This window comes from Streptopelia decaocto (assembly GCF_964273445.1).
Source record: "Streptopelia decaocto genome assembly, chromosome: 9".
Taxonomy (NCBI): Eukaryota; Metazoa; Chordata; class Aves; order Columbiformes; family Columbidae; genus Streptopelia; species Streptopelia decaocto.
Window position 1 is genome coordinate 15,682,438 of NC_138664.1, and position 16,058 is coordinate 15,698,495.

The 16,058-nt window shown below is 37.7% G+C and overlaps 2 protein-coding genes across 7 annotated transcripts in view; one reads left to right on the forward strand and one right to left on the reverse strand.

The window, feature by feature from the left end:
- Positions 1–16,058, forward strand: part of ENTREP2 (endosomal transmembrane epsin interactor 2) — a 124,897-nt gene that overhangs the window by 95,478 nt on the left and 13,361 nt on the right. For 2 of the 4 annotated variants that reach the window (XM_082060836.1, XM_082060833.1), the window contains exons 8-12: positions 2,404–2,482; positions 5,173–5,763; positions 9,857–9,931; positions 10,655–10,983; positions 12,923–15,775. In XM_082060836.1, the coding sequence (XP_081916962.1) occupies positions 2,404–2,482; positions 5,173–5,763; positions 9,857–9,931; positions 10,655–10,983; positions 12,923–13,108 (1,260 nt within the window). In that variant the 3' untranslated portion in view covers positions 13,109–15,775. Of the gene's footprint in view, positions 1–2,403; positions 2,483–5,172; positions 5,764–9,856; positions 9,932–10,654; positions 10,984–12,922; positions 15,776–16,058 lie in introns of those variants that run through there. The other 2 variants (XM_082060834.1, XM_082060835.1) reach the window with 2 other exon arrangements.
- APBA2 (amyloid beta precursor protein binding family A member 2) overlaps positions 15,758–16,058 on the reverse strand; it is a 97,407-nt gene continuing 97,106 nt past the window's right edge. For all 3 annotated transcript variants that reach the window (XM_082060831.1, XM_082060832.1, XM_082060830.1), the window contains one exon: positions 15,758–15,889. In XM_082060831.1, the coding sequence (XP_081916957.1) occupies positions 15,818–15,889 (72 nt within the window). In that variant the 3' untranslated portion in view covers positions 15,758–15,817. The remainder of the gene's footprint in view (positions 15,890–16,058) is intronic.

Consider the following 16,058-nt stretch of genomic DNA (forward strand, 5'->3'; position numbering starts at 1 on the left):
TACAGAAGTGCTTCTGGGAACCATTATGTAATAATGTCATCATTGTATTAATAAAACCTCTTACAGAGCATCAAGCAGTAGGTTTGGTTTGGTTTTAAATGGATTGAGGTCCTTCGAACTTTATTAAATTGTATCAAATTAGACTCTATTTCATGGACAACAAATGTCAGTACTAATTTAAGTGGTTGCATCTAAATAAAAATTGCTGTTGTCATCTGTACTGATTAGGAATTCCCATTTTATGGCTATGGAAAAAAAAAAAAAAATGGTTTCCAGGCAAAGTATTGACTAGGATATAGAAAAAACAAGGACAAACAGATCAGGGTTCTGGGTAATTTTATGCCAGTGACTGTTCTTTAAGGTTTACTCATCTATAGGCTGTGCAGGCTTGTGAAAAGCCTGGTTTTTCTTTCATTTTCTTATTGATAGCTTAGTGACTGTCTTTACCATCTTTGTTGTCTGAGGATGTGCAAGTCAATAAGGTTTTGTTACCCTGCCTGTACAGGAACCTGTATGAAACCGTGTGCCATCCCTCTGTGAATCAAAACTCTGACCTGACTAAAAATTGTCAGTATTACCTCCTACAATTAAACCCACAGTTCTCCTTCCCCCAAGAAAGAAAGTTGATCAATACCAAATGTATATAAAACACATTCAGCAATTTTTCTTGTGAATGGGCAAAGAACAAGGGAAGGAAAAGGAAAATATAACACATTGATCAATTAAATTTAAATGGTTTATGTTTTGCAAAATACAGCTAAATACTGAAAAACATAGAAGAAACCAAAATTCAAATTACATTCCTGATTTCTTCTGCATGCCCAAAACACTGAAATCTCTCAATTTCCCACTGTTAAGGATGCTAGTCATCAATGAGGCCCTTAAGAGATGAACATTAAAGATGATGAATGCTTTTCTGTATGTGGGGGATGTTGTATAGAGTCTTCCATTTGGTCTCAAGAAGCAATTTCTGTGTGTGTAAATTTGTTCCATCTGTTTGTGATATTGTTAGGGTTTGTTTGCTTCAATAAAGGAAGTTCCTTTAAGAAATTTCCAAGCAAAGTGTTTAAAAATATGAGTGATTTCACCTTTGCTTCCAATCTTCTACACATCTATTGCTGCATTAAAGTATTTCTGGTACTCTTCTTTATTTAGAGTTGTATTTGCTAACCCTTAGACTAAAAATGTCACTTTTAAAAACTAAATTTGTATCAAAAAAAGTTTCCTGATCACTTGATCATAGTAAGTGATAGATAGATAGAGAGAGAGAGAGAGAGAAAGAAAGAGAGAAAGAAAGAGAAAGAAAGAAAACCCTTAGTGAGCACAGTACGTTGCGCATATATGTGTGTGTACTAATCCACACTGGCATGAGCACTGGAAGCTTTTTCCTTAATAGCTTCAGAGTAATAGTGTCACATTGAATTTTTCAGAAGGTGAGATACAAATTAAGCTCTTGACAAAAAGGTTTTCAGAGGTGACTGATGTTTTTTTCTAAACTCTGTACCAACCGTAATAAGCTTTTACTAGTTAATTGTGGCCCTACAGACAGAAGCAGTTACAATGCTTTCTGATAGAGATGGTATCCATCTCATTCCTTTCAACTTTTCTTTTTGTATTTTTATCGTTACCAGCTATTTGTTGGAACCATTTTTTTAAATGATAATGATCTGAAGGAACTGCTAAAAACCTAATGAGATTGGCAACAAGGTCCAATCGAAAGTCTATTAAAATCAGTAGAAAGAAAATTTCCTAAATTTCAGGTGTTTATGGATCAAGTCTTTCCAGCAGGAGTGATTCTGTATCTTGTTCACACAATTCTCAAAAGTGAAGTTACCCACTTAGATCAACACTTTCAGAAAGAAGGTGAGTCCTGGTATCATCTCCCTCCAGCAAGCTCTGAGAGGCTGGAGCGCACCCTGCAGTGGCCACCTGGGTGAGTGGCTGTGATGGGATAGGGACTAAAAATACATTAGGTGTCAAGATCTGAGCAAACAACCAAAGGAAAGTCCTGCTCTTGTTTTTATGGTTTCTGTTGTTTTCTATTCTATTTCAGGGTGACATAATGCGGTGGGGAAAAGCATAGAATGGAAAATGCAGAAAGGAGAAAAAGGGGGTGCTTGTAATAAAACCATTAGTTTTAAGCACAGCAGAGGGGCCTGCAGCCCCACTTGCCTGTGAAATCAAGATGAATTTAGCTTGTACGTTCTGGAAAAATGGAAAATTGCTTTAAGCATGTTCCATTGGCCTGCTTTTTTCCCTGACCCAAAGACATTGAAAATGCTATCTCTTTAAATAGCTCTCAATCTGAACAGCAGCTTGTATCATAGTTATTTCACATTGTCAGGCGTTTGTTTTGGTAAATTATAGATTTACACACTGTTTCATTAAACAATTTTCATTTAGGTCACTGCTGCTGATCAGCAAGTATCTGAATCAAGCTTGGGTGAGAGGAACAACATGACTCTGGACTTCAGCACACAAGGTGATCATAGCATTGTGTTTGGCTGCTTGAGAAAGATATAGTGGGATTTTTTAGTGGACTTTTCGTTCTGCCCTCTCAGTGGAGAATGGATTTGCCCTCAGATTGTTCATGGCAAGAAGAACCTTTTCAGAGTCATAAACTGATGTGGCTGGAAATGCAGTGGAGAGTTTTGCTCAGCAAAGCATGCTTTGTAAAAGCCTCCAAGGCAGAGATGGCAACTGTCATGGTTCTTTGAAGAGTCGTGTATAACTGGCAGTTTGTTTCTCAGTGTCAGGAGCTGTGGGTACCTTCCTGACAGTCCCTATGCCTTCTCCATGGGATTGGCTCCTGCATGGCTTCCAGAAGCCTCAACTGGAAGCTTGCTGCCTGGAGCACAGATGTTATGACTGCAAGCAGATGAATAGCAGCACGCAACATGTTTGTTTAAAGTTTAAAAGTTACTAGAACAGGCCTCCTTGCTGTGTCTGGTGATATAGAAGGCTTTTTAAACATTACTGCCTCATGGGAGCATGAGCTGTCGAGCAGTTTTTGTGAAGCAATTATTTCAGTAAAACTTTGATTAAATAGTTTTACTACATCATATTTGTATTGTATTAATGAACAGACTGACAGGTGTTCTCAGTACACTTACTGGCAGAATGGTCCAAGAACCAGAAGCAGTCTTCTCTCGCCCAGCACGCAGAATGTGACTGACAGCCTAACAGATTAGTGAGGAGCATCTGTTCCCACACACACAGTATCTGTTCTGTGAAAGATTTTGGTTTCCAGAGCCACTAGTGGTCACCCTTTTTTTTCACCTGAAGGTGACTAGTTTTAAAGTGCTGCTGTTAACAAGGGCTGTGTCTACACAGCTAGTTCCCAACGTTTGTAAGTACTTTTGGGCTTGATGGCATCCACATTTAAAAGTTTGATTTTTAAGGTGGTAATAGAGGTTTGACCATTGGGAAATACTGGACCAGCTCTCAAGCCAGAGTTTTGACATTGCATATTGTGCTGTGCGTACATGAAAGAGAACTAGGGAGGTGCTCAGACATGTTTTATTCATTTAAAATCAGTCAGGTTCACCATTCCATGTCTTTTGAGCAGTGATTGCTTCTGATCTGCATCAGGCCCCTCCTGCTGCTGTCTGTAGTACCAGAAAGACCATGGCAGTGGAAGAGTAGGATAGTTAGAAGCTGTAAATACAGTTTAAGGCCCTTAAGTCCAGGTAGTAAATGGTACAACCACCTACACTCTAGTTATCAATTAAATGGAATCAAACCAGAGACGGTTTGGACAGTGAAGATCTGTGCTCTGAAGACAGGCACAAACTGGATGCTCTCATTTATCCGTAAGATCTTTATAGATGTTTCAAAGCTTGAGTCAAGAGAATATGTTGCAAAGAATCATCTAACTAGGTAAAAAATGGGGACTCATAACAAATATAAATGGTTCAATAAACCACTGCAGCCTTGCACCTAACAGACAATAAGTGCATATTATGTATTTTTAGCATAATGTAGATGTATAGTTATATTTCCATTATTGTTTATTATGTCCTTTTTGGCAATGTTATGGTTGTCTTGGAAGTGTTACAAATGTATTTCCAGGAAGCCCCAAAAGAAATCAGTTGTGATTCATATTATGTAAGAAGAAAATGTCCTTCATAAAATCCAATCTCATGAATATTCAGTTTTAATTTTGATAGTTGATTTCCCTATCCTGTAGAAAGCTTTCTGCTTCCTAGACCCAAAACATGGAAGCACTTAACAAGCATTCTCTAATTCACTAAAAGATCCTATTTTCCTATTCCTGAACAAAACAGTTAAAATACATTTGTCTCATCAATATGGTTGCAACAGCTGTTGTGCAAAAAAGGGCATCAGAGGTGGCTGAGCTGAATAGAATTATGTGGTTTGCGTTTTGTAAATATTTTTATTTTAGATGTAGGATTTCAAAGAATTCCAGTCTGATATGGGAAAAGTGAGTGGATTATCTAGTTTTATTTTTGTCATGACTCTGGGAATAATGCAGAGCCAAGTACTTATTTTTATACAAGGTGCCATTTTCATCCTTAATATATATTTGTAGACATGACAGAGGAAGTGATAACCATCTCAGTTTGTATCCAAAGGGCTTCAAAGATGATAGGACTTTGCACAGAATGTTTGGCTTCTATCTGAAGTGTTAGCATCACATATTTTGTGTGCCGGAGATGTTACATGATGGTCAATTCTCATTTGTAGAGAACTTAGATATATGAAATGATTGATTGGGAAGTGTTAGGTGCAAAGCTAATATTGACTGTAGTGGTAGGTTTAGAAATTATCTGAGCCATGTTTTTTCAGCACTTGTGTAAAATTTTACTTCTACCACAGGCAATCTGTCACTGGTTACCAGAGAAAGTAGTGAAAGAGCTGTTCTGTCCCAGTGTAGTTACAGATAGTGCTTTGATATCAGTGCTCAAGCATGCTTGTTAGTTAAAGAAAGTACTCAAGTACAGCACAAAATGTCTTTGCTGAAGGACATTAGAAACAAGTAAATTACTTCAGTCTTTTTTGCTTTGGCATTCTGTCAACTGAAAGCTTTTGAGTAATTATTGATGTAGTTGCCAATTACTAAATTTAAATCAGTATGTTGAAAACAGGGTCGGAGGGGAATGGGAGAGGGGCAAGAAGTCTTTGTTTTCATCTGAATCTCTTGTTTTGCAGTTTCTGTTGAGAGCACCTCCTTGATGGTCTCTGAGGCTGTTGATATCCCAGACCGTAGCTGCTCCTCTGAAGATCTTTGTTCACTGGAAGTTCAAGGATCTCTCCATTCTGCAGAGCTTTCTCCTTATTGTACAAGCCCCAAAGGAGCTGTGGACCAGAGCTGCCGCACTCTGGATTACAGCACCTGCTTCAGGTTCCACAGAACTCGCTCTGAGGGTTTTCCTGATGAGGATGATGGCTCCCACAGCCGAGCCTCCACAGACAGGTCTCAAGGACAAGAAAAGAACTGTGCCCATGGCACACCCTTGGACTGTTCCTTGGAGAATTTTAGCCCCTCAGAAAGAGAACTGCAGAATTCTGTTAGAGAAAGCAATGCCACATCGCCTTGGAAGCAAAAGAAAACCTGCTGTGTGGACTTCAGCCAGCCTCCTGTCCCTTCCCAGACCTCTCCCTGTTTTGGGCCCACAAATACTTCATCATATGCGAGCGGCCATGAGAGTGCTGTCCAGCAGCATCACATTACAAAATACCGAATTTCAAATATAGTCCGATCGACTAGTGACCCTGTATCATGTTCATCTTATACGGAAGGTAAGCGTAGTGCCAAAAAGATGATGGAGCCTAGAACAAAGGAGTGGTATGTGATTCATGCAGCAATTGGTGCTGCTGGAAAATTATGTGAAACAGTTGAATGAGGATTGACTTACATGTGAAGGGTAAATTTGAAAATTTCTAAGAAAATGGAAATGGGAAGAGTGACATAATGAAATTAATTTTGGCTTTTCTAAATTGTACCAGCCTTTCTATAGTGCTCAGAAAGCTATCTCTTGAGTAGGTGCTTCCATCTCTCTATTACCTTTATACTGAGAAGCTAAACTAAGAAGGTGAGTGGTATCTGCGGTCTATTTAGGAAATGATTAACTGAGCTGTCACACTCATCATACAGCAGGTTGTGTTTCCTGAAGGTGACGCTGACATTGACAGTATTGGTGCATGTTAGAGGCAGTTGGAGTGTGACTGCAGTGGCAAGTTGGAGTGTACATTGAAAAGTTTTAAAAGACAAAGAAATGAAAGATGAGGCACATGACAAGATAATAAATGAAGAGGAAAGCTTTTGACTGTCATGCATAAGCATCTTTTACTATGAATCTCCTTTTAGACAAGTAGGGAAGAAAAGAGGAGATGACATTAGCTGAACAGTGTATCTTCATAAAAATCTGTTAGTAGAAATGTTTGATTTAGTAGAGGATGGCTCAGTCAAACAATAGCAGGAGTGTAGAACTATCCAAACCATTTGAAAAGTACAGGTTTTACAAAAGGATGTAAGCTCGTTAAAGGGGTTCAAGGGGGTAACCTGGAGAAGTGGTTTGAAAGTAAAGATTAAAAGCTCGGTAAGATGTCATAGATAATGCTGTTAGAGCTGCTTTCACTGGGCTGTCTGAGGGGTTTAGAGGAAGAATGATTTGACCAGCTCAGAAGAAAAGCAGACAAAATGCTTAAAAAACTGGCTTCATTTAGGAAGATGATGAGTTGGTTCTATTACTCTTTTTAGATGTATATTCTGTTTCTATGAATTTCGGAGACCTCATACTTGGCTCAATAATTGAATGTCTTTTACCCTTAGAGATCTAGCCTCAACCTCCTGTCCAGGAAAAGTGAATCTTTAAATCTAGAAGTCTGCATTTATTGTATGAAATTTACTCTGCTAGGATATGCGTGCTATGAAGCTGCTGTGCAGACAGTAAGTAGGAATTTCTGAATCCTTTCTACTGTGCCCAAGACAAGAAGAACAGCCCTTCTGGATCATGCTCTGCAAGCGTTCCGTCTTGCACTCCATGTGTTCTTTGAGTAGTGTTCGAGAGATAGATTACTGTAGGCAGCCACAGCTGCGTGTTCTAGCTGGCTGCTGGGATGACTGGTAGAAAAGATGGTCTGCCTGCATTTTTAGCACGTCCTGAATACATCCATCATCATTTCTGGAGAAGTGGCGTCATGGGAATTATTTTGACTAATTTCCAAGTTGTTAGCCCTGTGTGAGTTGAGGGAGGCAGGTTGAACATGCTTGAGATGTAACTGTGTAGCAAAGATTGTAACAACACAGCAGTGATGGTTCTAGAGATACATATCCGCACATGGCGGGTGGGGAGGAAGAGGGAAGGTATTTGTGCTGGCCTAGTTTGCCATTCTTTTGCTACTTACAGAAGATTTTTAAATGGAATCGTTAAGAGAAGCACTTGAGTCTAGATCTGTGTATTTCTTTCATTTATGTCTGGTGAACTACCGTTTGCAAAATTTTACACTGTGAAGGTTTTCACAACTTCACATCACTTCCCGTTCCTCTACTTTTTGTTGAGGTTCATTGGGAAATCATACGTATGTTAGAAGCAGCACAATTCTGATAACAGGTACTGGCTCTTTGTAGCAGCCCTGACGCTTATTTTTCCCAAGCTGTGACACACAGCTGAGGTTCTTAAGAAGTTTAAAAAGGCATTTGGTCTAGATTTTTCATGACTGGCTATTGGTATACAGGTTTCACTGCAGAATTTTAAAATACATGCACAGAGTTGGATGATAGGCAAAGATAAATGGAACTGACTTGAGCTCCATCACTAACCAACCCAGAAGAAAAAGCTTTTGGGGTTTTTTCCAATAACGTACACTTATTTTTTTTAAATTGTCCTGGAGTAGAACTGGTCAGATAGACTGACCATAAGAAAGATAATGCTGTAACTATGTGTCGTTAATACTAATCACTCATGTAAGAGAGATACTGTGGATTTTGGAGAAGTGAGGGGTGAGGGAGCTTCAGGCACATTCATGCATGGGAAAATAAAGTGACTACATTGGTGAGCTTTGGTTTTGCCTTTGGACCAAGTTTTTCTACTTTAAAAAAGATCTTTATCTTCTGATTAACCTCCCTATACAAGTCAATGCGAAGAGATTTAGAAGCGTAACCTTGAAATACACTGTGCAGAGTTTTGTTAAATGAGTCCTGAACGTTACTGTGATTGCACTGCATGTGGTTTGGAACATAAATTATTTGACACAGAGCTGTTGCACATGTGCAACAGTGTAGTTACAAAACAGCAATGAGATCTAATAGATTAGTAATCTGGGAATTGTAATGTGGGCATAAAACCATGGACTCTTAGGTTAATAAAACACAATTCATGTGCTTCAGGCACATCTTGACATGAAGGGATCTTTATGGTATGTACAGTAAATTATACTCTCATTAATCCTTTAATACTGCAAGTGGGCTTGTTTATTTGTTTTGAAATATCTGTCATTCCTAGTGGAGAAATTATAAATTTTAGTTTAATAGGTGCCTATAAGGTCACAGTGTAGACCCTGGACAATTTAAGTATGGTGGGTTTACATATAATCTCTGTGAGAAACAGTTCCCTCTTAAAAGAGAAATGACTTACACATGAGTAGTTTGCATATTTTTCTGCCTTTTCCCTGTAAAGTTTGTTGTAGCAAAGGAGGACAAAATCAGCTTCTGACACTGATGTTTGTTAATTTTAAACCAAATACAATAGACTGTATGGCTATATCAGTTAAGTGCCTGAGTGATTCTGTAGTGTCTTGTGCTCCACATAATTCAGGATAATGTCTAGTGGTAGTTTTGACTGTGACACAAGTACATTAAGCAGTATAATAATGGATGAGAAGACAGAACCTCTGAAGTGTCTCCTCTTAATAAGCATGCCATGATTCATGTGCTGCAGTAATTCAGCATAATAAAACAAATTAAAGACAGAATAGAAGCTGTCTCTCTTAATTTCTTACAGATTTCTATGTTTGTAGCATCTTATGTTTCTTTTCCTTCATTTAATTATTCACTTTACCAGAGAGGATTATACCAGCTTTTCATTATAAACTTTCCCTGAAGATATGGAAGAAAAACCTCTTCTAATCTACTTAGAAGTTCGAAATAGTTTTCAGTCTTAGAAACAGATGTGAACAGCTGTATTATAAATGGAAGGGTTTATTCCATCTTGAGTGTTACAAGCTTTAAATCAAAAGACTGCAGTGGTAATTACTGTATAATGTGATCTCATCAACATTGACTCTTGTGCTGGCATCCCCAAACACTGTCTGCAGAAGGCGACTACATCCAGAGTTGTTTGTAGATGCTCTGTAACTGCTGGTTATTGATTTGCGTCATCAGTAACCGTAGTGGTCTCCTACCCATTAATTTATTCAGTGGTGGATAGCATTTGTCCTGCAAAGAATGAGAATCTGTTAAAAAAGGAAGTAGAAATATTGAATAAAATGCTGGTTTTATAGAAATATAAGGGCTTCCTCTTTCTTGGTTTTCTCATTTCCTAAGTGAAACTTTGTCTGCCAGGGAAATAGAGGAAGGTCTAAGGTCTCTCTGAGCAGGGAGCCTTCTGTAGCTTCAGGGCTTAGGCCTGAAATATTTAGGATTTGATAGCTGTATAAGAGAGGAGTCCATCAAACAGGATATATCTTTATATTTATATTCATTTAACAGCTTACAGGACATTTCTGTGTATAGTAGCTTCTCTTTACGAATGGGCATCATGAAAGTAGTATTTCTTCTGAGTAGTCTCATTCTGTAAAAGAGATAAGAAAAGATTCCAGTGTATTTTTCCTTGCCTTGGGCAGAGGAGGATAGCAGGGGTTGATTGGGCTCTGTCTTTCTGTTTGGTTAAAGGTGATAATTGTGCCTGGACTCCCGTACGTAGCCAGCGTCAAGACGCAGGATTATCACCAGCTACATTAGAAACAGGTGAGTATCAGTTTTCTAGTGGAGGATCATGTGGGTTTAATTCTTTTGTTTCAAAAATAAACAGCTTTTCATAGAGAAACAAGCTCTAGAAAATTTTGGGCAGAAAGATCACTGCCAGCATACATATATAATGTACACTGCTGATGGAACCAGCCTCTGAGTGACAATAAATGCTGTGAATTAAAATAAATGCTGCTTTAGTTTAGCAGTTTTGCTTTCTCTGTATTTCTCACAAATCTCTCTTGTGTTATTCACTGATTAAAATTTTTGAGGCCTAGAAGTAGGGAGAACTTTATCCTTTAAGTGGGGGAGGGGGTACGGGGAACTGGGCCTAAAACATTACAAGTTGCTCGTGTAATAATACCAAGTAGCTGGTGTTTCCCATTGTCATTAATGTCAGCTGAAGTCCCTAAAAGTAAAGATAACAAAAATGTCTGTGATTCATTAAGTACTTTATTACCCACCCACTCCTGCTAAATGCAGTCCTGCTTGGTCATGCAAAAAAAGTCTTACTCTTGACTTCTAATTAAAATTACCCGTTTTGCAGTGTTTCCTTGATTGCATGTTTTTGTTATTCTTCACACAAAACAGACATTTTATGACAAAGTAAAAACTTGTGACAATATTTGTTTTGCCTTTTTTTTTGTTCTCTTTTTTCTTTTTCTTTTTTTTTTTTTTTTTTTTAACTATTACTTTAAAGATATTCTTCCCCCCCTTTTTTAGTTCCTGTTTCTGGTTCTCATATGGCTGCCTCTGCTTGTCAGCATTCTTTGAGCAGTTTCCTACCGACTGGAAAACAGAGGGATACAAGGAAAATTAATCTACACTTAAAGCCAAAGGCTTTGCACTCAATCTCAAAAGAGCGACCACACTCTTTAGTGGACCTTAAGGCCTATAAAGACACAAAAATTTTAGTGGCAAAATTTTTGGAACATTCAAACTGTAATCTCCCTCCAGAAGTACGTCACGTAGTGAACAGCATTCGATCAGTAATAAAATCTGATGAGAGACACATGGAAGAAGCCATCTTCAGTGCCAATATTATAGAGCAGGTAGGCCATTTATGTTCTAAAGTGGTGTTCAGCCGTGATAGACACATACCTTATTTAAATGTTTTTACGATTTCAAGTACTGTAAATACTTTTTTAAGACAATTCCTACAAAAGTTATTTCATAGTAACATGACTTTAGTAAGAAATAACTAATATTTATTGGGCAGCAATGCATTTTACACTGAAGCACTAATAAATGCATTTAATATTCTTCAGTCGGACCCAGTAATATCCTCGGAGATGTATAGGGGACAGGTATTTACACACTGATACTCGTCCTCTCTTATTTCCAGTGTCCTTCTGCACCTCTGACTGTTCCCTGCATGAATTTGTGTTTATATCTGGTGCTGCACAGACCTGATTTGGATCTGTTGTTTGTTTCAGGCAGATGTATTTGTGCAGCATAAGCTACTAGCTGAAAAGAATGGGTAGACAGACAACAGAACAGTGCTGTTAACTGTACTACTGGCTAGAAGAGTGAAAATGACCCTTGCTATTTTTAAGAAAAATAATTGAGAAATAGACTTTTCCAAATGAAGAAAGAATGCGTCTTCTCAGCTTGAGTGAAAATAAAACACAATGCTTGGAAAGAATCCTATAAAAAAAGGTTATTAGTAGTGGTAGCAACTTTTATTATCTAATGCGTGTTTAATAATAAATCTTCTTTGCAGGAAGAAAGGTGGTGAATCGCCTCTTGCTAGTATTGTTACCAGAATGGTAGCTATAGAAATGAAGTTCTTTTTATGTTGTCAGACTTGAAAAGCAGAATGCCCTTAGCACAGACTAACCACATTTGGGTTGCTGTAGGGTTTCCACAGAGCTGGACAGATGATTAAGGATACGTGCCTGGGGGCTGCTTCCTCCCCTTCTGCAATAGTATAATTTCTGTGGTATTAGTCTGCTGATCCCTAAATGAGGGAAACTGGCTAAGTATTAAAATAGGATGTCATAACACCTCAACTGCATGTGAGATAGCTTGATGTGTAGCAGGAAACATCCAGCATTTAATAAAGCTTGCTGCAAGATTGTTTTTGCTATGAAGTAGTTGTTCTCAGTTACCTCTGTGGGGCACATGGATAGAAAAGCGGCACTGGCATGACATACGTAAGAGAGTGTCTGTATAGAATTAAATTTTAACATTTTTATTGCTTTACAAAATCTATAGGTCATTAAATCTTCAAGGTTAGAAACGTGAAAACAATTTTCTTTAAATGAAAAAAACATAGTTTCTCACAAAACAAAACAGTGTAAAAAATCCTAAGTGTTTTTGTAGATCATAAAACCAGAAACCAATGGCCCAATTTTTATCTTGTGTGGATTTCTTGGATCCAGGGAGACATATGGCTTTTTTCACATTAAATAAATAATTTTAGTAGTGATTTTTTCAGACAATAAACCATTATTAATTAGTGAAAGTCCAGGGCATCCCAGAAATCTACGTAAGTCATCACATTATATTTGGTAAAATAGTTGTATAATTCAGGTTCTGTTAATAACAAAATGCTTGTTTACCAGGCTTGCAAGGTTTTAGTTCTCTTCTGCCCTCAGCAAAGCTACTGCAGCATCTCTTTCTCCTAGAAGAAGCAGATGAGTTGGATTTGCTCGACACTTGTATTTGTCAATTATCAGGCAGAGCTGCTGCCTTTTCCACAGGTTGCATTTTCATTCCTATAGGCAGAAACAAATAGTTGTTTGTGCCTTTGCCGAGTCACTTCTCTAGTACAGATGAAGGCTGCTGCCTTCCAGGCCTGACTGTGCCTTCCTGTAGCCAGTGGAGAGCACAGGAGAAGTGGGCAGGTCTCTGGATGGCTCCTCTGGGAGAGCTCCAGCATTAGAAAACCAAAATGAAATAACACTCAGGCACTGAACCTTTTAAATGAAAACATCTCTTACCCTGTTTTCCCCATTCTTCTTTCTCCATTCCTGCTCTTTTAAACAGGTAATTACAAGTTCCCAGCAGAATGTGAATACCTCTAGAAAGCGACTTCAAGAAGATCTGCACCTTCAGAGCTGTGGTGCTCTGAGCTCTCCAGTTGCCTTCTTACGTAGGTCCCGTATCACTCGCAGTTTAGAGCGGGACAGGCCTCACAGTTGTGTTGGAGTTTGCCGGGAGACCATCCTTTGATAATATTCACAGGTATGTGATTCCAGCAGAGAGAATTAAGGAAGAAACCAGGACTGGGAGAAATACTAGCGGATGACTTAAAAAGGAAAAAGTGTCTTCCTTTGGAATTCCACTTTTTTCCAACAGCAGGAGGAGAACACTTGTTTTTCTGAATGTAAATTTCAGCCCTGATTTTTGCAAAATTTTAACTGATTTATTAGTAAAGTCATAACAAATGTTTTCCCAACCAGAAATGCGTTTGCTTCACTGTTCTTCTAGAAATGCTACTGATGCTGCCTAGCATTTCTTGAAAACCATTACAAAACCACCAGAGACCAGCTGTACAACTTAGAAGTTGTATTTATTTAATGTACCTCAAAGTGTTTTAACTATGATCAGTGTTTTAATAAAAAGTATTTCCGGACTTTGTTTTTTAACAATTGATTTAGATAGAAATGTGAAGGTGATTTATACACACATACAGTGCTGCTTCTACTCCATTTTTCCAGCATCTGAAAGACACCAGGCTAACTGATCTGTCCCATTAAAACGGCTCCCTCCCTTCCCCCAAATACGTTGTCCTTCTAAATTATGGTAAAGGCTGCAGTGTGTTTTATTTTTGCTTTGTTCTGAATGCTCATGAGTTTATGAATGGAGTAGTGTATGCTACTGAAAACAGCTGTTTAAGTACTTTGCAAATTGTGACCAAACGATGCATTAGGGAAGAATTCTTTGAAATTCTGCATTTCCAAACAGCATATTTCACAAAGTTTTTACCAACTCTAACTGACAGGAAGTTAAATGAATTTTTATCTAGCAGAGCCCTGAACGTTTTTTCAAACAGATTCTTACTCCAATTAGTAGTTTTGATAATTGTATTACTGAAACATGTCCTTGTGGTTCTGCTGCATTTATTATAAAACAAAATAATAAATATCCCTGGCACTGATTGGATTACCACCAGAAACGCAGGTCTGCCAGCAACGTCTTCCAGTACAAGCTTCATCCTGGCTCTCTCAGAGGAATTGGAAAGGCCTTAAACAAAAGGTTCTCATGAAGAACCTACCACAGGTTGACGTTTCAGCGTTTTAATTTTTTTGCAGCAGTGCTTGTCAGTAGCATTAGTTTCCATTGGAGTTTTAATCAAATACTGGTTTCATTTGTGTCACTCTGAGCTGGGCAGACATCCTGTGAAAAGGTCACAAAGGAATGTAATTGAAGTGAGTAGCTAACATTTTACAGAATCATCCACTTGAATGTATTTTAATTATAGCATGCTTCTGTCTTGATGTGTAGTTACGGTGACATCCAGTGGCAACCAGGTATGCTAATCGAAGCCATCTACTCTCAAGATACTAATGATACACAAATTCCTAATTCAAGAGATTAATTCCTTTTTAAAAAAATAATCTGTGACCTTTGCAACTGCACTTAGATGAAGAATTAAATGATCTTCTACTTGGATTTTTTTTAATTATATAAACTTACACAACAAACAAAATAAGCAAGCTTCCTTATTATTTCAGATTTATTAGTGATAGTAGGTTAATTCTTTCCTAAGGTCAGTTGCATGCAACACACTACTCCTTGAAGTACAGTCATCTAAAGCTCTTTAGTTACTGCATGGTAAGGCTTCTTAAGTCACAGTGTATTTTCCTCAAGGCCTTGGCCAAAAAAAACTAGACAAAAAGTTACACCAATTAACATTTATCTCATAAGGAATACAACTTTACTACTAGGGTTTTTATCTACACACATTCTAATAATGCTGATGGTGCTAGGTTATCTGTCAAAACAATTTACATTCAGAACACATTGCCTTAGGAATAAGAATGCTTTATAAAAGACAGAAACAGGTAAGCATGGTTTTCCCATTTTGAGCTAATATAAACAAAAATGTAATATGTAAAAACTAAAGAAAAAATCCCCAGCCCAGCACATACATTACACGACCTGTGCAATAAGTTATCCATGAAATAACTCTGTCAAATCATAAAAATCACAAACATTAAAATAAATATGTATCTAAATAAATATTTTGATTTTAATCTTGTGGCAATTATTCTTTATTTAGCATATGAAACACTTGTTACATGTTTATGTTCACACCTTGCCAAAGAGGTTACACTTGTCATAACAATACTAAGTACTACAGTGGTTTTCTTTACATTAGAATCTAAAAGTGTTTAACTGCACATGTTCCTTTCCACTGAAATACCATCTGTTCGGCACCAGTTTGAAAATTACGCAAAGCCATCAGTATTGAACCATTGTATGGGACTGGGATTTCTTTTTTAAAACTTGAGGCTGTCATAACTTTCTCTAATTGCTTCTCTTTGCCATTTCCTGCAGTCTCATTCACCAAATATTCACATTCACCGTGTTATCAAACAAAACAGACATACATACATCACTCCACATAAGGGTTACAAATAAATATGCTTTAAGTTTTATGAGAAAAGAGTTTAGAAGATGCTGCAAAATACTTAAATGTTTTACAAATATTTTTGTTAATGATTATTGTCCTTGACCATCCTTCTCATCACTTTTTGGCAAGAAATAAAAAGGAAGAAGAGAAAAGGCAGATACACCTGTCTGTTCCTTGTTTCAGAGTCCTCAGGTCAGCTTCAAAGCCTTTAATTCATACAAAATACAAATGCTCATCTTCAGCTCTGAGGGTTTCGTCCATGATGAAATCATGTAGTTATTTTGCTGCAAGGGAGTCGTGTGCTAGATGTATAGGGGTGTCTCTTGCCCAGTTAGAAGCCTGAACATGGCCGCTGGCATAGTCTTCATGTGAATCTGTCAATTGATTTACACAGAAATTAACAGAATTGTGACTAGTTTAAAATAATCCATAAGGCCGAATCTGTCTCTCCTTGTGGTATAAGTTCATTTATTATCCTGGTTTCTATGGATGTGAACATTACCGAAGTTTCTAATTCAAAGTTCTAGGGTCTGACAAGCTGTT